The sequence below is a fragment of the Calonectris borealis genome, chromosome 27, assembly GCF_964195595.1.
Source record: "Calonectris borealis chromosome 27, bCalBor7.hap1.2, whole genome shotgun sequence".
In the NCBI taxonomy this organism is placed as follows: Eukaryota; Metazoa; Chordata; class Aves; order Procellariiformes; family Procellariidae; genus Calonectris; species Calonectris borealis.
Genome location: NC_134338.1, coordinates 4,624,791 through 4,645,884, shown reverse-complemented (window position 1 = coordinate 4,645,884; position 21,094 = coordinate 4,624,791). Strand labels below are relative to the sequence as shown.

The window sequence follows — 21,094 nt, the reverse complement described above, 5'->3', positions numbered from 1 at the left end:
GAGGCCGGACACGCGGCTCGCCCAACGCCTTTATTAGCGCCCGCGCCGCGGCCCCGGCCGCGGCTCCAGGTCTGGCTTCAGCTCCGGCTCCGGGTCTGGCTTCAGCTCCGGCTCCGGGTCTGGCCCCGGCTCCGGCTCCGGGTCTGGCCCCGGATCCGGCTCCAGGTCTGGCTCCAGCTCCGGCTCCGTATCCGGCTCCGAGCGGTCGCTGCCCTCCTCGGCGGCGGAGCTGCGCAGAGACACGGGGCTGCACCCCAGCCACCCCGGGATCACCTCAGCCCCGGGGATCACCTCAGCCCCAGGGGTCTCCTCATATCCGCCCTGGGAATCACCCCATACCCCCCCCGGGGGAATCACCTCAGCCCCGGGGATCTCCTCATACCCCCCCGGGAATCACCCCATACCCCCCCCGGGGGAATCACCTCAGCCCCGGGGATCTCCTCATACCCCCCCGGGAATCACCCCATACCCCCCCGGGGGAATCACCTCAGCCCCGGGGATCTCCTCATACCCCCCCGGGAATCACCCCATACCCCCCCGGGGGAATCACCTCAGCCCCGGGGATCTCCTCATACCCCCCCGGGAATCACCCCATACCCCCCCGGGGGAATCACCTCAGCCCCGGGGATCTCCTCATATCCCCCCCGGGAATCACACCACGCCCCCCCGGGGGAATCACCTCAGCCCCGGGGATCTCCTCATATCCCCCCCGGGAATCACACCATGCCCCCCCGGGGGAATCACCTCAGCCCTCACCCGCCCCCAGGGATCACTTCCACCCTCCTGGGGGAACATGGTGGCCCCAAACCGCGCCCCCTGTCCCCCCCGAGATCCTGTGGCAGGGAGGGCCCCACTCACCCCTCCATGCTCCGGGGCTGCCGGCCCAGCGCCTGCCGCCGGAGGACGAGGCAGATGGCCCCGGCGAGGATGAGCAGGAGGAGGCAGGAGCCCAGCGCGGGCCAGGCCGGCAACAGGTCCTCCAGCACTCGCTGCGGGGAGAGGCCTGGCAGGAGACAGCCCAGTGGGCAGCGGGCCGCCACCCTCCCTGCCTGCGCCAGGGACCCCAATGCCGCGCCTGTCCCCGCCTCTGCTGCGGGTACTAACCACCGTCCGTCTGGAGGCCGCTGTCAACGCTCCCCTCCAAGCGGGATCCCCTCCTTAGGCAGTCAGGGGGCTTCCAGCCAGGGTGGCAGTGGCACTGTCTCTTATTATTGCACACCTGAAAAGCCCAGGGGCGGGTGGTAAAAGTTTGCAATGAATTCATGGAATAGATTCTCCTGCCCAGACCAGCATCAGTCTCGCTGCCACTGGTCAGGTTGGGACAAGGCTACGCGCACTTACCGGCATTCTGGCAATTTAAGAAGCATGTTAGACAAGGAACACACCATAAAGTGCAGGCTCTAACAGCCCTGAGACATTGAACAAGCATAAAACATCATCCTTCTGCAAAACCCGCATGCATTTCTGTCCGATAAGTAGAAAACAGGAGCGGCTTGCCCCGACCATCAGCACTCCAGAGCCAGGCAGGGGTCCAGAGAGCCCAGCAGCCCTCCGTGCATTGCAATGCAGCTCTCCTGCTCCCTACAACCACACAAGCTCCACGGCCCTAAGTTCTATGTCCCTTCAATTTTGCTTTCTTTTTTCCCCCTCTATAAACCAAACCAACCATCAAATTCTCCATTTCAGTGAATAAAAACTGCCACTATATTTTGATATTGGTTTTAGGACCAATAGTTTAAATGGTTTTACTCCATGTACTAGCTGACAAGGTGATAATTTTGTAGCGTATCAGCCTAAAATGGGTCTTCAGCCAGTTCCCATACAAGCCACTGCAAATCTGTGTGACAAAGGCACCTGCCCCTGCCAGCACCACGCACGCTGCGTGGAGTGACTTACGCCGTGGCCGTGGCACTTCACTTGGCTGTCACAGTCATATCCCAGGACCGAATGTGGGTGACAAGTGTTGTTTATACACACCTAGGAAAAAACACAGCAGTTCCAGTTCACCATTGCTTCACCATCACAGCACTCAGCCCATCAGTCTTATGGCCCAAAAGGCAGTGAAAATACACTACATGGTTGAAAAAACAACCGTGCTTTTAAAAAGCTACATTTCCTGTCTTGGGGTTGGGTTATGTCTAATGTTTACACCATGCCAAACATTTAATGTAATGTTTGCATGTTTTTACAGTGTTTGTAAATATCAAGTAGTTATGCTGCAAAGGAGCAAATATTTCTAAAACCTTTTTATCATTTACAATTTATATCTGACATTTTAGATGATTATAAAATGTTTTCTTACCTTTCCAGCACCACACTTTGTACCTGGCGGAACCAGAAGAGGATCCAGCCTTGCTGGTGCATTCAAATAATCCAACGATACACATAAATCCTCGCGCACTTGGACATAAGCAACGGCGGCGACGTCTGATGCAAATGGAGTGCCGTACGGGTACGTGCAGATTAACTTTCCACATCTGAGATTCCTATAAAATCAATTTGCATAGGATGTGTATCACAACACTCTTACACATATACATATATGCTACCTGATGAAACACTAGAAACATTAAACAGCACAATACAAATCTGGAGCACTGCATGATTAGAAAAAAAAAGCAGGACTGGGAAGTCCAAGAGACAATCTGTGACATAAGGGGAGACACCATATTACTAACAAGGAGAACACACACGTAACTCTATTTATTGCTTCATAAATCTTACTACCAACTGGACCCTTGATACCTTCCTTGTCTGTAAAGTCCCAACTAAATATGCATTTTTAGCAGAGCAAGTGCCCTTTCCCTAGAGCATACCTCCAAGCACAGGACTTATAGGCTTGTCTGGGCCGGAACCCGCAGTGTCCAAATCTGTCCCGCTGACTATTGAGTTCCTCGTAACAAGCCACAGGAGCATTTTTTGAACCTACAAGTGTAGCAGTAATGTTTATTATCATTTAAAGGAACACAAAGGGACATATTATGGTATCTAATAACTTCTTAATTTCTCATCCTGTTCACAGCAGAACATAGATGTTGTTCACTAATTAGCAAAAATAAATCTGTCCCTGAACTGCCAAACCCTCAGCAGTCCTGAACTCCAGAAACAGGGGATTAGCAAAGAGTAGGTTAGCTCTCTGATCAAGTTCACTCACAGATAATAATTTGCTTTTTTTGTTGCTGTTTTCATTGTTATCACTGAATAATTGGGAGAATTATGTGCTACTGAAGTGCATATGAACCAGATTAAAAACTGAGCTTGAAATGCTTCCTAAAGCTATGTCCTTCCCTCCTCGGGTGCCCCCCTCCACCCCTCTGCCCTCCTCTCGGGTACTGCACCCACCCTTCCCGGGCACCACAGCTCTGCTCTCCCTCCTATCCCTCGCCGCTCGCACAAGGAGAGCCGGGACACAAGGCAGAAGCCTTGCACGGAGCACTGTGCCTCAGCGCTCACATCAGATACCTGCCAGTGCCGTCCCTAAAAACCCTCCTGCTTCAACAGGTGTTTGAAATTGGGTTCGGGCTCACAGGGAAGTATCAGGAACGAGTTACCAACCAACCACAAACCCTCCTTTCCACCGAAACCAGGCTGAAAAGACCCAATGAGACCAACCTGAGATTCGTGCATCAGAGAGCAAAGAGACAAACTGAGTATCGTTACTACTGCAGCCACCTCCTGCTCCTAGGCAGCACCAGTAGTACCAGTGCAACCAGAGCAGCCTCTCTACCTCTCCCGTAGAGCCGCTGGCACTGCAGGTCCAGAGACTGGCAGCGTCCCTTGTAGCAGTAGCCGGTGCCGCGCTCACAGCCGTGCCCGTCCTGCACGTACAGGTCGGGGGGGCAGGACGCGGAGGACCCGTTGCAGAACTCGGGCAGGTCACACTGCGCGTCGGCGGGGGGGCGGCACTCCGAGTTTTTCTGCTTGAACTGGCAGAGGAGGCAGAAAGGACTCTTCTCTCCATCCTTCCACACCCACCAGCGTGGTCCCCTCCCCGCACAGACCCTCCCGACGCTGCCCTGAGACACATCCCCGGTCCCTCAGGACCACCTCCGAGGCACTCAGCTCACCACCCGCAGGTTACACTGCCCAGGACAGTCTTTCCCCAGTCATATTCCTCCCGGGGGTTTCGGGGAGCTGAGCTGGAAAGCCCTTCCCCGGGAACCTCTCCGATTGCACAGCGGGAAGCTTGTCTCCATCCTTCGGCATGGGAACATACTATTTCTCCAAAAATAAATAACCATCTTGTGATAATTATAAAAACGTGCCTTACCTGACATTCATTACAACATAATCCAGAGGAACATTTCACTCCTGGCTTAAACCGACATGTTTTAGTACAACATTTATCCTTCAAGCATGCCTAGGGGGACATCGCAAAACCACGTTATTCTAGTTTTTCGTTCTGAGCTTTTTGCTGTCTGAGGTTGTCCCCTTCCTTCTTATCCCCAAAATGCTACACTTGGGCAATACCTAGCAGAAGAAAGTGGGCAAAGCTGCCATCAGATCGATGTCAATATGGAAACGATCTAAAACCAGACATAATCCTCCTTGGGCTGGTCTCTACTTCAGCTATGCCCTTAGTCCAAGGGCTCATACAAACTGTACAAATGTACATATTTAGCCATAATTCCTGCGGTACCCACCTTCGCCGCCCCGCAGTCACACTGCTCGCCGGGCTCCACGACGCCGTTGCCGCAGATGGCCGCTCTCCGGTAGGACAGTCCAATCAAGCGGGGTCTATGGAAAAGGCACGTGCCTCCATCGTGCTTCAGAAAGGTTTCAAAGTCCCTGATGCTGCAGCTGCTAAAGGCTTTTGCCCCACTGAAACGTCTAAAATAAAGCAATTATCCATTTATATGTTAAAACATCTATTGCCGTTCGCGCTCTCAAAATCTCTGTGCAATTGAAGGACTTGCTCAGATGCTGGCACGAGGCGCAATGGTCCCCTGCGTGTCTTTCAGTTCACTTGACAAACCAGATTTTACAATTCATTATTAATAGAGACTGGGAAGCACTCAGAAATATCTTGCTTTTGAAGAGAAAGTCTCTTTTTTCAAATTAAGCGCTGAACCACTAATTTAATTATTCTTTTTTTCCTTCTTAAAGGAATAAAAGCAGATATTTCTGATTTGTTGTAATTTTTGCAACCAAATGACATTTGTTGAGGACACCTCTGATGAGAGGACACCCCGCGATCATCCCCGCCACGCGACCGCGGCACCGCGCACATTCGGCCAGGCTGCGGGTGACACTGGTTGCGCGAGCCGGTCGGCGCTGGCCGCGGCACCGACCTGGCAGCCGCAGGGGACCCTGATCTCCCCCAGCGCGTCCTGCCCACCCGCCTCATCTGCCCCGGCCACCGCAGCCCCCGGGCAACGCCGCGGGCAGGGACGGGACCCGACCAACTCACAGCGCCGCCGGGCTCATGAGGCAGACGCGCCCGGGGCAGTGGCAGTCTCGGGAGTCGTCGTAGCTCATGCCCAGGCTGCGTCCCAGCAGCTGGGCCAGGAGGACGGAGAAGGACTCCAGCGTCACGGCCCCTTGGTACTGGAGGGAGGAGAGAGCAGGGCTGCCGCAGCTGCGCTTTCCCTGCGGAGACCCTGGCGGACCCCAGCTCCGGCCGCGGATGCTCCTGCCCGCCCCTGTCCCTGCCGCCCGTGGCACAGCGAGCTCCGGCTTCACGGACAGGTGGGCTGGGGGGGACAGGCAGGGGACAGGCAACACCGTACCACGGCCACTGCGCCAGCAGCGTCTCTCTGGCACGCCTTTCCCAGAGCCGTCGTGCCCACGAACGCTGCTCGGTCCCTGTACCTGAAACACACGCGCGCTCACCGGCCGTCCAGCCCGGGACACCCCGGTCGCTGTGGGTAAGTGGGGGCTCCCGGGTCTGTACAGCCTGAGTCCCCCTCAGCCTCCCCGGGTGGCTCCGCTGTCCCCCGGTGCCCCCGCCAGCCCAGGGGAGCCGCTGGCAGGGTCCGTGTGGCGGCCGGTGCCTGGGCCGAGTGCCAGGCAGGGACCGGGGCTGCAGCCCTCCCCTCGCCAGGGCAGCAGCGGAGCCTCTCCTCAGCTGCCGGGACGGGCAGCGCGATCGCGTACGCTACATCGCCACTGCAAGGCCGGCTAGAAGGCATGTCTTGAAAGAAATGCTTTCAGCATATTAAGGAATTAGGAAATATGTGAGAAATATGTTTCTTTTAAAAGAACATTTTTCATGGGAATCTTTACAGTTCAACCCACATTGGTTTAACCGATTCCTACCACGTAACCTTTACTGGGTAAGGAAATCTTTATCTTACACTAGTAGATAAGCTATGTCATACGACCGCAGAGCGAGATATGACTGTTTCCACTGCAGAAATCGCTGTAGAAGGTCATCTGCTTTCCCTGCTGTCGATATTTTATTCTCCTCTGTCCACAGCTCCAGGGAGGACAGCACAATAGTAACATTAAGAGGATTAAACATCTGAAAGCGTAACAGAGGAAACGCCTGCTCGCATACCTTTCCTTCTGAGCAGAATTACAGCTCTATACACAATAAAACACGTACGAAAAGCCAATTGCTATTATCAGTCACTGAATGACATCTGTATGACAAATAGAATGAACAAACCTAACAAAGAAAAAGATATAGCAAGAGGCATGAGAATAAAGCCTAATAACTTCATAGGAAGGTTTTAGGGTTTTTGTGAATAACTTGTCGTTACACACATGAATCATAACAGCACCAGTGGAATGAAGAACAGGATTAGAAGTTGCTTATAAGCACCTGAGTGGAAACAGATGAATTATACAGCTGATCAGTGAGACAAGATCTGCAGCACAGAGAGGGGAACAACCTAGGAAGCCTCAAAATGTTGGACTTTTGCCTTAAGGCAAACTGCCTGCATTTTTGTACACCTGCATGAGACATTGCCACCACATATGGAAGGATGTTCATTTGTAGCAGACTGACGTGTGTAGAGAAAACCTCCTCGGGAAACACTTTACAGGCTATAAATGCCAGACAGCTTACTCCACGGTCCTGGTGCAGTCGCACTGTGAAATGGAAATGGGAGGGCAGTGGCTGGGTTCTGCGAACTCCTGCTCCGTTCTGCTAAACAGAGCTTTCCTCAATATCGACTTGTCGCACTTCAGGACTCACCCCAAGCAGCTAACCATAAGTCTAGCACGGACCACACCGCTAGTGCTGTTACAGCTTTAAAAGAGCATATTCTCACAGTTGCTAAGCCAAACCTTTGTAGTAGCCCACTGGGACTAAACCCCTCGCCCACCTCTGATCAAGTCTGGACCAGGCTGCCGAGAAGCTAGGAGCTCCTGCCAGGCCATGCCCAGCCACCACAGCCAGAACATCGCGAGCCAAGACCTGGAAGTTTTTACATAACCTCCTCCTAAAACCAAAAGCAGCTAGGAAATAGGTGGCCATTACTAACGTCAAAGCCCCCCATCATCTTACTACAACACAAACCAGACTTTAAACTTACATTGTTGACTAAATTGAAGACCTGGATTATCTTCTGCGTTGCAGCATTCGTGTCTGAACCCATATAGTTGTACTGAAAAATAACCCACGAGGACATAAGAGCAGACAAGGCATTTACCAAGATGAAGCAGAAGAATATTGAAACGCTGAAATGATTGCCAACATCCAATCACGTAAATGTGAGCTACAAATTTTCATTCTTTCCTTCCTACAAAATCCACAGCACACGTAACTTTTCAAAAGGGAAAACAAATACATCGAAAAGCTGGGAAATGGCACCAGTCTATGCTCATAGAAGTCAGGCAAACACAAGGAGAAAATGACCGGCGTGGACTTACCAGAGCCCTGTCCAAAACTACGAACACTGTGAAGTATTTGGGAGATCGTGCTGCAGCTGACAGTAGCTGAAAAAGAAAATGGTCTCCAATGCTATTTATTTCCATGTTCTACAGTCACCTTATTCCTGAGGGTTGCTACACTACTCGTGTCCAAAGCAATGCTTTGATGCTCGTTTCAAATTAGCATAAGGTAAGAAGCCATTCCAATTTAGACATTCCTGACTTTTCTCAGAAGCCCTTCTACCTTGGCGATGCCTCTCGTAGGCACTAGATGAGTAATGATCCCCGCGACACCCCATCATAAGCACTAGCACTCCTAAACTGCCCCCCATCTCTGCCCATCCAGACAACACTGGCCAAAGCTTCCTGCGGGATCGGACCCCTCCTCGTGTGACAGGGACATCAGCACCACCGCGAGAACAGGCACCCACTCACGCCATCGTCTCCACGTGCTTTGTACGACACCTCCTCTGCTGTCAGCCCGCCCGGCCCTCTCTCGGGGAGGCTGTTGGCAAAGAGGGAACCTGCCGTCTTCTCGTCACTCACTCGATACACAAAGTGCTCGAACGCAGGAGAATAACCCAGGGGCTCAATCCCGTAGCTGACGTTCTCAAACTGCAGCAAGCCCCTGCCAAGGTGACAGCACCGGCCATTTGCCACCGGGCGCTGGCAGCCGCTGCCCCAGCCCCGGCCCCAGCCCCAGCCGCCTTCGAGCGAGGCTGCCGGGGCATCCCTGGGCTCCCCCGTGCAAAGGCCCGGCAGCGCCCGCTGGCTCCAACGGGCAGGGCAGCGCGGGGAGGTGGCGGTTCGTTACCTGAGCCCCGAGCAGGTGCTGAGGGTCACTGCCGAGCTGGGGAAGCCGTCGATGTACCCCCGGTAGTGGCAGCCTCCCTACAGCACGACAGAGGAGAAGGAGCCCCTTCCGTGGCCGTGAAGGTGATTCCCTCACCCAAACAGCCGAACTGCACGTACTGGACAGCAACGCTGCGCTGCAACACTTACGGTACAAAAACCCCAAAGCAATCCAAGGTTACCTTGATATGGGTTGAATCAGAGCGCAAAGATCCCTTCTCATTAGACACGTAAATCTTGAAATCATCAGATAAAAAAACACTACAAAAGAAAGGCGTAAAGTGAAGCACTTAAAATAGTATCTCTTACCCAGTTTCTCGAGCTTGTTCCAGGTCCTGCAGCCTGCGCTGTTGCACTGGCAGATCCAGAACCCGCTGGCATCAGGGCTCGCAGGCACGAACATCCCTCAAACCCCCCTCCAGCCCCCTGCCACCCCTCGGCACTCGGGCGCGTGGCACACACCCACACATCCCCTGCGGGCTTTGGGACGTGCCTGCAGCGGGGCACGATCCTGGCAGCTACAGAGGCCAGAAACAGCCCGCGGGAGCAGCGCCAGCGTGAACGCCCGCAAGCGGGGATCACCCCGCAGCCCCCCACCGTCCCGTGCCGGGGGCAGAGCACGTGGCCCAGCAGCCGCCGGGGAACGGGACAGCAGCGACAGACAAGGCAACGCCAGGGCCAACTTACTGCTGCTGCAGGTGAATGGTGTACGGCCTCCCCTCTATCCTGAGGACGTAGGACACCGCGTCCTTGTGCGTGCGGAAAAGCAGAGAAAGGGAGAATTAGGAAGCGACTTCGGAAAAGCACGCTCCGAGGGCAACTACAGACTCCGAGGGCAAGCACAGGAGCTGCTTCCTCGAGGAGCAGGCACAGCCTTTGCTGTGCTGGCAGCACCGGTGGGGTGCCTCCGCTACCGCTGCCAGCACATCTGTACCCCCCCACCCCTCCTCTGCAGCTGGAGACGGCGGTCTCCTCCGCACCCCCCGCCCGCACGGAGCCCCCCGAAGCGCTGTGCCTGCCGAGGTACCGCCTCTCCCGTCGCGTTGGCGGGCAGCCGCAGCGGGACCGCGATCTGGGACAGCGCCTGCCAGCCTGGGGGGGAGAGAGACCCGGCGGTGCCGAGCCCGGCCCCGGCCCGGCCCCCGGCGGTGCGGGGCGGCCCCAGGGGCGGGGGTCGGCGGGGCGCAGCCCGGACTCACGCAGCAGCGGCAGCAGCAGCAGCAGCGCCCGGCGCGGCCCCATCGCCCGGCCGGTAACGGCCCCGCCGCGCCGGTTCGGCCCCGCCCGCCCGGGAAAGCAGAGGCGGACGAGAGCGCCTTGTACAAAACCGGCATCTTTATTGCTCGTTTGCGTCTTACAAAGGGGTCGGTAGCAGCCCTTTCGTCAGAGCCCGACGGTACAGGAGCCACGCGCGTCGCCGCACAGAGCGGGGACGGGTCTGCAGAGCGCAGAGGTTTAAACGCGTGTCATCGGACACAGACATCGCCTCCGCTTTCTCCAGACCTACTCGGGGGACAGGGATAAGCGTACACTTTAAAAAAGAAAGTCAGTAGTCATCTTCAATATTCGACACGTGTAAAATTTGAGCTATTTCCTTTCCATAGGATCGCTTCTAAAAACCTCATTTTCACTGCCCTACACCACCACCCTGCAAATATTGCTCACGTGAGTGCTGGAAGTATAAAAACTCTTTATCTATTAAAAGGCACCATTTTCAGCATAGTTTTAGTTCACACATACAGCTTCAAATACAATTAAGAACGTCTCTCTCTCGGATGACCTCATTCCCTGGACCCCCTCCTCTCGTCCCCACCCTCTGAGCCGGCCTGCTCGAGTCGTGAGCTGCCTGGAGAGGCTCCCACCGACATCGGCCTCGTTCAGCTGCAAAGCTAATCGTTACAGACAGACAGACAGCCCACACTGAGTAAAATACAACAAAAATTAGGAAGTGATTATCTTGGAACAAACAGAAGACCCCCACAAATACGTCTGATGATATTCTAGGTGACGTTTTACATATTTTAATAGTGTTATAAATCTTAGTCTAAGTTTATGGGAAACCACAGGAGTTCAAGTATTTTATTACTGCAAATGCAAACACTATATATATATATTTATATATGTATATACAGAGGAAAAGATTTTTTTTTTTTTTCAATATTATGGGGGATTTTACAGATTGAGTTTGTACTCGGTGGCTAGCACATAGTGAAAAAGCCAAGCACTCTTTTCAGTACTTATTTCACTTTTAGCAAATTTGTGCAACAGATTTCTATTTGTGACCACCAGCATTCCCGTTTCTACCCACGGCACAAGTGTGTCACGATTAACAGATCTCCTCTCCTCGGCCAGCACACCAAATGCTAAACATTCCTTTTCAGAAAGTGTTTTAAAATCCAGTTCAGTCAGTGGTGTAGAAACAGATGGCAGTCCCACCTAACGCAAGTTAGCCTGTAAGCATCCTGACTGACACTAAAAAGGTTTGAGGATTAGGTGAAAAGGTTGCTTTAGTCAACAGGTTCCTGTTTAAAGTGCTCAGAGAAGCTCAGGTGCTCTAGGCAGACAGACATCTTTTGCTTCTCAGTGTTCCGCAGGGACTGCTACTCAGTCTTTAGACCCAAATTAAAACCTAAGAGCACCCCATTTTTTAAATCCTTTTAAAAAAAAGGGCAGCCTTTTCGTACCTTTATTTTCATTGCCCATTCATGATTATTAGTGGAAATTAGTACAGGTTTCTCATTTAGCAACTCACAATTACTAATTTGAAACTATTACACTTAGTGCTCATATAGCACAGCTTAGTGTCAGTCAGCATGAAAGTAAGAATTTAAGTGCATTATTACACATCAATAAACATATATACATGCATAAACATGTTTACAATATATTTATCTTCATCTGAAAAAGTACACTGATACCTTATTTCACTTGTGCCATTAATGTGTAAATAGATGACATTTCCCAGTCCATGCAAAATAATTTTAAATTAATTGGCCAGATTTCCTCGTTTTGAAAACGGTATGGGTTACTTCAATTCTTCACCGTACATTTAGAAAGACGACAACAAATCAGACAATTTCATTATTGGGGCTCATCGCAGAAATGGGGAAACCAAAAGCAACTCCCAAGTGCTGTACTTTAAGGATTGTTTAACTGCAGGCTGCTCCACTTCCAGCTGGACAGCCCTGCTGCAGTTTACAAAGCCACAATACTCAGACAGATCTAAGAACGGGTTAGATGTTTTCAGTTCCTGTAGCTTTGGTAGAGGTATTTAGTTTAAAAGTTTTACATTCCTCGTTTCAACATCTCTTTTGCCTTATCCCAGGCTGCAGAAGGAAGGCTTTCCGGGATTACCATGGGCCACTCAATGCAAGAAGGATAACTGCAATTTCAGCTCTGTCTCAGTGAACAGGTCAGCTCACGCAAAGGCCCCAGAGAAGCCAAAAGCTATTTGGGAGGCAAAGGTGCCGGTCGAGAAGGAAAATACTGTCCCTGAGGTAAACATTTTTGCTGTGATGGAGGAGGTCCCTGAGGTGCGCATTTCTGTTGCGGAGGTGGCGGCCTGCAAGGGGGACAGAGAAGGGGGCAGTCGTCAGTCCAGGTGACTGCATCCAAAACGCACGTCCCTCTCCCTCTCACCGGGCAGTAGCACCGCGGCCACCACGGAGACTCCCCCCCAGCCAGCGACGCTGCTTCTCGCAATCTCAGCTTCCACGCTGAAGACTCATTTCGAACACGCCATGGTCAGACTCTGCTTCCCATTGCCTGAAATCCTCTGGGAACTCCAGTTTGTTAACACGCCATTTTTCCCAAAATAGTTTAAAGACCCCCACAAGTTTCCCACCAACACAAGCTATTTTGAAGTACTCCCTCTTGATACCTTGCGCTTTCTGGATATGCATGTTTTATGGCACAGGCATTACATCTTAGAAATACAATTAAAAAGTAAAATGAAAAATAAAGGAAAACTTTCTGTTCAAAGTTAGTGAGAAATGATCCTGTACTTGGCAATAATGTTCACGAATCAGCGAAATGACAGATTTTTGAGTAATTTCTTTTTAAACTGCATATTTTGAGAAGCATTTTATTCACCTGTATGCAAGGCTAATCTGTCCCCAGAAAAGCATTCTGAAACCTGTTAATCAAAATGTAGCTGTGAGAGCGTGTAAAATGAATGCTATGGGTAACAGCACTTCAGTTGCACAGCGTGAAATGAAGGAGAAACTTCTTTCAATAAAAGGTCACTCCTGCTTGCATATAATACATGATGAAATACCCTAATGCTTACGGAGATGAAGGCAATGACAATCTATATACATCATCGCAACTGCCAATACTTATTTGCAATAACTCAACCAACCTTGTCGGCAGCTTCTGCGGCTGTGACGCCTGGTATTGCGGAGACGGGTAGTAAGACTGGTGGTAAGCCTGCTGAGGATGCTGGTTAACTGGGTAAGATGGAACAGGAAAGGTATTTGGTTCCATATCCTACAAAGAAAACATAACGAGAACATTCACAAATTTGCACTTAGGGAATTGAAATTTTTTTTTCATTAGTTAAGTGACATTTAAGACCACTTGCAAACAAATCTGGAAATGTCAGAGTTGCTCTTTCCTTCTAAGAAACCCAGTAGAAAGAAGCAACGGCAGTCTGAAAAGTAGTATATTTTGGAAAAAACAGAAAGGCTGATCACGACAAGCATTTGTTTTGTTCTGCAAGTGTCCTTTGGCTAGTTATTGCATCCAGAGAGATAACTGGTCTGCAGAGGATGAGGCTAGGGAGCTGGCAAGGATTGCTCCCCTCCTCGGGTGGGGTGGGGGGTTCTAGTGTAAGGGAAAGGGAGTAGCAAAGCAGGTAAACTGCTTGCCAAGCCAAGCACAGCCCATAAAAAAACAGTGGGAAACTGGGGAGTTCACACCACACACCTTAGGAAATAATTCTTCTCTTTGCCTCTTAACAAAGAGGAAACCTGATTTGCACAAATGAAAAAATAAAGTAACTTTGAAGCTTTTATTAGGGCAAAAATTATATAAACTGCCTTCACCTGTTACTTTAGAGTAACAGATAACAAATAAAGTGGATCACTCCTACCATGGGAACACCTCTTGGAGCATAAGGCATGCCGTGTGAAAAGCCTCTGTGGTGGTAGTCTCTCGGTTCAGTTTCTGTTCTAGGAGGTGGTGACTGAAGTGACCTGAAACCCAATCGATACGGACTGCGTGAGCATATAACCTCGACAGAATGACTATGCAGGCTATGAATCCAAGCACTTCGAACCCGTTAGATGGATTTATACTATCTTAGTACATATAAAATGTCAGGAAGATTGTATCTAATAAACAACATAACCCTTTTTCTGTTTAGGACTACGGCAGCTTCATTTTGCCACTTTATACCAAAGATGGGACCCAAAAATATAAAACCCATCACCAATGCACAACAACAAACATAATGGTAAAAAGAAAGTTCTCTGCTCCCTCAGTGTAAGATGAATTTATCTTTTCTGTCATTGCCCGGGGCAAGCTACATGCGTCATTTGATGCAGGGGCCTTTGCCTGACATCTTGGGACTGGAATATGCCTGCACACTTTGGCATTGGCTTGTGTAAACAAATGTCTATGGACTACTTCAAAAGGGCAGAAGAGAAGGTAAAAAGGACAATGTACTTACGAATGGCAGCGTGACATTAATCTTCTACAGCATCGCTTCAGCCTGTCTCTTTTTGCAAATGCCAGAGCAGCAGCTATAAGGAGTGGGAGGACCAGGAAAAAAAATACCAGCAGCCCATTTCTCAGTGAGGTGTCTTTGTCTGATGGGGACAAAATGACAGAGAAGAAAAAAAGTATTACATGGCGTTACCACCACTTGACTCATTGCAGCAGTGAATATTTGGTAGGATCCGTTCTACAACTATTTCCCATTTTTCATAGAAGAAGAAACTAAAGAATCTAGTAAGACTGCAAGATATATGCCCAAATATGTTCTTTTCTGATTATCTTTTCACAGGGATTGTCTGGTCAAAGATGAAAGAACCGTACGTGCCGTGATACCCTGGGCTATAACAGCATATTGAATTACTAGATCAATACCTAATTTTTCTTCCACTGCATTACTGTGAAGCTCTTATGAGCTCAACAGAAAGAGAGGAAAACAGAGCTTCTGCCCTTTGGTCTGATCCTAAATCTTCCTCTTCTCCTACCATTGTTTGCTGCAGGCAAAGAACTCAGGTTCTTAACAATCTTAAAAATCTAACAATTTTTATATGCAGCAAATTTCTCCACTGCAGGCTGTACAAAAAAAGCCTTTCCCTTTTTTTGTCTGATGATTTGAGGCATCTGTCCATGCTCCAATGTGATTATCCAGTCTGTTATTGCATCAACATAGTGTCTAGCTTCCCCCAAAACCCACACCATCTTATGAAAAACAGTCTTCAAGATCATTCTTGCAGCTTATAAGAAGGGACTACATCAATCCCATCTTTATATACTCCACATGGGCATTGCACAAGTTTTCTCCAAATTATAGCTTCCTATTTCATCTTCAAACTGTCAGTGAGAAAAGTAAGCTTCACACCCTCTTTCAGTTTGCTTTTTCACGTGCATGAATTGTGCTCCCCTGCCCCAGGCACCATTTTCCCACTCTTCACATTCAAACATAGATACATATATCTTCCAAGTACATAGATACATCATCTTGCCATGTCAAACACAGACCTAGTACCTTTCCTGGGGAAAAACTACATGAAAAAACACCGCAAAATTCCCTCCCCAACCCATCTTTTCCCTCCACAAAAAAAAAAAAGCGAATTGGAAATCTGCAAACAACATAATGTCACAAACCTCTGTATCTCCCCGTTTCTTTATCGCGTACCTCTCTTCTATAGCGAAAGCTGTTTGGGGCAGGGACTACGTTTGTATTTACTACCAAATGAAGCATGCTGTCTGCACTCAAATAATAAACATAAATAAAATAGTGACTTGTCAACATGCGTTGCCCTAGCCCACCTCGGCCAGATGTTAGTCCTGCCTGCACTGCAAGTGCACATGCAACTACCTGCAGATGCCAGAACAGGGCAGCTACTCATCTCTGCCACTGCTGCTAGAAGCAGCACGTCCTTAGAGATGCAGGTTCACGTCCATGGATTTGAACCCGCATCCTCAGCCAAATTTCATGTTTTGTTTGGATCTAAGAATGGAAGGGGCTTCAGTTCCCAGCTTGGAAACAGAGAAGTCCAAGAGGATCTTGGTCCAAGGTGGCAGAAATCACCTGAAGGCAATTAAACCAGCCCAGTTCCTTCACAGATCCCCAGCGTCCCAAAGGAGAGAAGTGCACCACCTTGAGCCCAAATCCTTAACTAGAATTGTCTGCAAATGAAACCTGGTGAAGAGCCAACCACCAGCACTTCAGCCACCAGCAGCCAGGTGCTCCAGAGCCAGCCGGCGCCCTGCGCTCAGCCCAGCACCGCCCTTAGCGAGACAGGCCCACAGCCGCGGAGCTGCCTTACGACTACGTGCCATTATACGGAGGTCCACTGTCCAGACTTCCTCCGTAGCCTTTAGTATTACAGTAAGGAGGGGCCCAGCCTGCTTCACAGTGACAGTTCCTGTTGTTGTTGCACACCTGTATTTGAACAACACAAACATCACAATAAGGTCTATTTAGTAACTTAAGTTTCCGTATATTTAAAAGCAGCGTGCCGTAGCCATGACTGTCTATTCTGTCCCTTCCATATCACTCAGCCTGGAGAACTTTAACCAGTAACTCCCACGTCAATTCTAAACAGTCCTTGGCCAGGCGTCTCAAGATTTCACATGACTGAGCAAGCATAGCATTGTTCAGGACGAGCTTCCAAAGATGAGCTATCCCAACGGCTTAAAGAGCATGGCTTTTTCTTTTTTTTTTGTGAGATGCAGAGTTTCAAATTACATTAGTAATACTGGAATTGGGAATTCTTCTTCTCTGGCAAAAAAATATCATCTTAAGAGCTTTTGTCAAAGATTTTTTTGATACTGTTATAGGCTCTCTTGCCCAGAGACATTTTATAGAGAGTTTTACAGTTAAACAAAACAGAAAAATTAAGTTACTATCCACCATTTTAAAACTTGCTCAACTTACATAACTTTGGTCCAATTTTTGCTGACTGTCAAAGGCACTTTTCTCGTTAACAGTACCAAAAAAAGCTTTTTATAGCAAAACCCATCCTCAAGAACCCCACAGAATTTTTTCAATCGCTGCATCTAGCATCATGATTACTTTATTCCACATTAGTTACAGCCTTAAACAGAGAAGGGCAAAAGACTTCTAGGTGCAAAAAAGACTAATATATAGACACTATTGATGAAGCACAATTACCGTGTACCTGGCTCAAACTGGGACTTTTGATTAAAAAAGCCTGTTTACGTATTTGCGTGGTCATGGGCTCTAAAAATCTAGCGTACTCGTAACAAAGATGTCAGAGGACCTCACGTAGAAATACTGCCAGTTATATCAAAACTTACAGACTTAGTGTTCGCTGTAGGTGGACTATCAGCAGGAGCGCAGGCTCTCGCTCCACTTACCCCATGTCCGTGACACTGCCTCTCCACGTCACAGTCGTAGTTCAGAACGGAGGCGCTCACACACTGGAAGTGCCTGCAGATCTAGGGGAATTGAGAGATGCACACAAATGAAGCGAGGTGGCGTTTCACTGACCTACCCCTTCTCTCCCCTCCTGCGTTCCCCGGCTGCCTGCTCCACAGCGCACGGCTCTGCAGCCACTCTCTGCTCACTGACCACAAAGCAAGTCTCCTACTCATGCGTGATAAACCCCAACTCTACAGAAACACGTCTGTTCTACAAAACTGTTCTCAGTATGGGGTCTGAACTGTCACTGGGCGTCTTTTGTCTCTAGTCCGAATGTAAAGGAATAGCAATTAAATTGTGCACAGTAAGGATATGTGGAATGCACATTCCTCTGCTGGGGCTAAGCTTCTAGGCTTTTCAGTTTAGTTGGATTTTAATTGAAGGTTGTCTTAAAGGCATTTGTGTGCGCCTAGCTCTTCCTGCTCACTGACAGAGCAAAGATTCTGGCTCTCAAACTTCCTTTCTTCATCTATAAATGAAAGGCACATTATATTTTTTATGCACATGCACTGCAGTACTAGGCAGTGTGGGGAACGAATGGACTCGCTCAGTTTTGCATTAACTACGGGCATCAAAAAAATTAATGGCCATAAATATTCATGAAAATGCAGCTGAAAATTTTATTCACATGAAAACCCCAAATTATTACTTTAAGAAATCACTTTTTAATTGTTAATTACCTTTCCAGTATCACATTTGGTGCCTTCATTCACCATTCCTGGGTCCGGGACATCAGAGCCCAGCTGGAAATCTACACCCCAGCACGTGGTGCTGCTAATGGGAGTTTGGATAATAGCAGGCTTAATTCCAAAAACAGGCATAGTTTTCACATTTTCACATTGCAGCTTCCCACACATGGCATTCCTACAACATCAACATATGAATACTGTAGTGACACTTGAATTTATTCTGAGAAAAAGACTATCAACACATTTGATATGATCTTTTCTCTCTACTGGAAGACACTACCTGAAAATAAAATTGAGACAACTCGCCAAACAAAATTGAGCTGGGCCTCATTTCAGTGCTGCAAGAGTATGGATTTATCCCTTCTTTCTGTAAGCTGTTGGGATCTTTACATTAAAGAAAACATGATGATTTGCTACTTGTTTTTCTGTATGTGAACACCTTAGGATAAGAACAATCAACGATCGGAGATGTGGAACACGCTCTCCTTGCCACAGCCCCACGTCTCAATGCGTGACGGACAGAGCCCCTGAGGCCACAGGACACCGCACGCACGGGAAACTGCAGCACGAGCCCGAAAGCTTCAAACCCAGCTACGGAAGAATTGCCTGAACATTCAAACTCATTTCAACTATTATGTGCAAGAGCTAAAGCCAGACAATCTAAAACAAAAGTCAACAAAACTTACAACTGCGTAAGTGTGGGGGCTTTAAGTGCTAATAACAGCTTCAGAAATCAGGATAAAACACATCTTTTCTAAGCTATCTCACTGTGCTTTCAGAATGATGCATACATGTCAATAAGGTTACATTGTGGGATAACATGTTTCTCCCCAGTGCACCTGCTAAAACACCCGAAACTAATACTACTGCACCCAAATAAGGATTCTCAATGATACATTTAGGAACTGCTTGATGCACTGGGCTCAACTCACCAGCTGGAACATTTCTTGTAGTCATGGCCGTGGAAACCACAGTTGCCAAATCTGTCACCCTTGGAATTCACTTCAGCAAAACAAATGTTGGGGGCTGCTTTGGCTTCTGCAAACAACAGCCCATCCCCCAGACAGAGGAACCAAGTTAAACAGGGACAGAAACATCTCATATCATCATGTCTCCTTTACACAGAGCAATTATTCTGCTACACCTAGCATTTTCCAAGCAGCACTTAAGAGAGCTTAAGAACTCGATCAAAACAATAAAGAGGTGAAAACGTCAGCACTACAAGGTTCCAAGTTTAAAAAGACAGAGAGAAAAACAGTCACTTAACACTGAGTCAATTACACCACTTGATATTTCTTCATGGCTTCTTTACAGCCTCACACACCGGAAGCCCCACGGTAATAGGAATGATCAGTGCAAGAAAATTACTACTTGAACCACCAGCACAGCATTAAATGTAACAAAGGAAGAATGTGTGAAGGTTAAGCCACAAATACCACTATTTCAAATCCTCTGCCAAAGCCAGCTGGTCTTTGTTCCAGGAAAACAAGTAAATATATTTTAAATAAACTTAGTGTATTCTTTTAGCTACGTCTCCTAGAAAAATTGTAACACTGGGCTCTTCCTTACTTGAGCCAAAGATATCCTGACACTGTGCATCGTAGTACTGGCAAACGCCATTGTAGCAGTAGGCTTCCTCGTTGTGGCACGGGTGGCCGTTCTGAACGGTGAAGTCCGGCTGGCAGAACTGGGACGTGCCGTTGCAGTACTCTGGAAGGTCACACTCATTGTTACTCGCCCGACACTCGGTTCCTCCAGGAAGGAGCTAAAGAGAGAGAGGAGGGGGAAACTGCATCAGGAAATAGAAACCTTAGAGACGAACACTGCACCCAACCCACAAGAAGCCCCCAAAAAAGGGCATTGATCTGAAGCCCTCGGTGGGTGCTGTGAACGTGAGCGACAATTCCCCCTCACAGATGCACTGGCTAGGCTAACTCTCTCCTTTTCCCAACCGCTGAAGAACACTTCCAAATACTACGTTTGAGCCTCTTACCTGGCAGTTTTTACAGCAGTCGCCATAAGCACATTCAGCACCAGATCGGAGTCTGCAAGTACCTGGTTCACAGCAAGGATCACTTTCACATTCCTGCAAATAGAAGTGCCGTGAACGTCAAGAAACTGCACCCTCCGCCATGCACAGTCCCCTCTCCAGCGAGGGGCACGCAAGGCTACCCTGGCAGCGTTTGTAAAACACACAAGCTACTAACCTTTGGTGAACCACAGTCACACTCCTCCCCGGCATCTACCAGCCTGTTCCCACAGTACGGGACGCTATAGGTTTCATCAGGCTTGGGAACGTTGAGCAGGCAGCTTCCACCTTTGTTGAGAGTTAGCTTCTCAAAGTCTTCTGCACTGCAGCTGCTGAAGTTCCTCGATCCCCTGCAACAGAGAACATGAGCTTACCTTTAAGTCAACCCACAATCTCAGTTTGTAGAACAAGGGTAACATTTGCTTCCCCATGAGCTGCAAGCGTGACACGACTCTTTGCAAGAGTATTTTGAAGATGAAAGCAACCTGTAAAAACTAAGCGCACGGGTGGGGAGTTCTGACCCTCAGAAAATGCTTTCCCTTTTGTCAGTTACTTACGATGCTCCAGAGCTCATAATGCAACTGCTTGCTCCGCAGTGACAGACACGTTCGTCATCATGGTTCATCCCCAGGTTATGTCCCAGTTCATGAGCCATAATTGATGCAAACATCTGTATACTGATTCTTCCAAACTGCACAAGAGCAAAACAGAACGAAATTAGCGGACAGCTTATATTGAGAAAGTCAGTGTTTACTTATGTGCCAAAAAGACACTTCTGTCATTCTGTCTCTACGTTAACAGGATTCTCAGACCAACTGTGCCTGCTTTCCAACCATGTGCATGTCATTTGCTTAGTAATAAGAGCCCTTAGATAAACATATTTGGGACACTACCTAACAACCTCTACTTCCCAGTGCAGCTGCAACATTAACACAAAAACTAGAGTTCTCCACACCAGCCCAAATCTCCCTAAATATGCAAACTCCAATTCCAGTACTTCTGTCACTAGTCCAAGAAAACAAGATTGCTGGGATTGCCAGTTATCCAAGATCGACAATTCAGTTCATTAACGCTCTGCAATTT

At 48.9% G+C, this 21,094-nt stretch overlaps 2 protein-coding genes across 3 annotated transcripts in view; both read right to left on the bottom strand.

Moving 5' to 3' along the window:
* Nucleotides 1-33: 33 nt before the first annotated feature.
* On the bottom strand, nt 34-9,912 carry LOC142093452 (disintegrin and metalloproteinase domain-containing protein 2-like). The gene is given in 20 exon segments (XM_075174632.1): nt 34-247; nt 859-1,019; nt 1,022-1,219; nt 1,897-1,977; nt 2,303-2,486; nt 2,817-2,925; nt 3,728-3,926; nt 4,271-4,360; nt 4,644-4,830; nt 5,411-5,547; nt 5,730-5,811; nt 6,297-6,463; nt 7,482-7,553; nt 7,819-7,884; nt 8,284-8,446; nt 8,633-8,709; nt 8,853-8,931; nt 9,358-9,419; nt 9,698-9,762; nt 9,870-9,912. Coding segments are annotated over 20 exon segments (2,436 nt in total).
* Nucleotides 9,913-9,985: 73 nt separating this feature from the next.
* The window catches only part of ADAM9 (ADAM metallopeptidase domain 9), a 31,202-nt gene continuing 20,093 nt past the window's right edge, over nt 9,986-21,094 (bottom strand). For both annotated transcript variants that reach the window (XM_075174920.1, XM_075174919.1), the window contains exons 11-22: nt 20,569-20,702; nt 20,190-20,361; nt 19,976-20,068; nt 19,552-19,747; nt 18,915-19,020; nt 17,974-18,157; nt 17,230-17,310; nt 16,186-16,291; nt 14,342-14,480; nt 13,763-13,865; nt 13,031-13,158; nt 9,986-12,232 (exon numbers count right to left, since the gene is read on the bottom strand). In XM_075174920.1, coding sequence (XP_075031021.1) covers nt 12,118-12,232; nt 13,031-13,158; nt 13,763-13,865; nt 14,342-14,480; nt 16,186-16,291; nt 17,230-17,310; nt 17,974-18,157; nt 18,915-19,020; nt 19,552-19,747; nt 19,976-20,068; nt 20,190-20,361; nt 20,569-20,702 — 1,557 coding nt within the window. In that variant the 3' untranslated portion in view covers nt 9,986-12,117. The remainder of the gene's footprint in view (nt 12,233-13,030; nt 13,159-13,762; nt 13,866-14,341; nt 14,481-16,185; nt 16,292-17,229; nt 17,311-17,973; nt 18,158-18,914; nt 19,021-19,551; nt 19,748-19,975; nt 20,069-20,189; nt 20,362-20,568; nt 20,703-21,094) is intronic.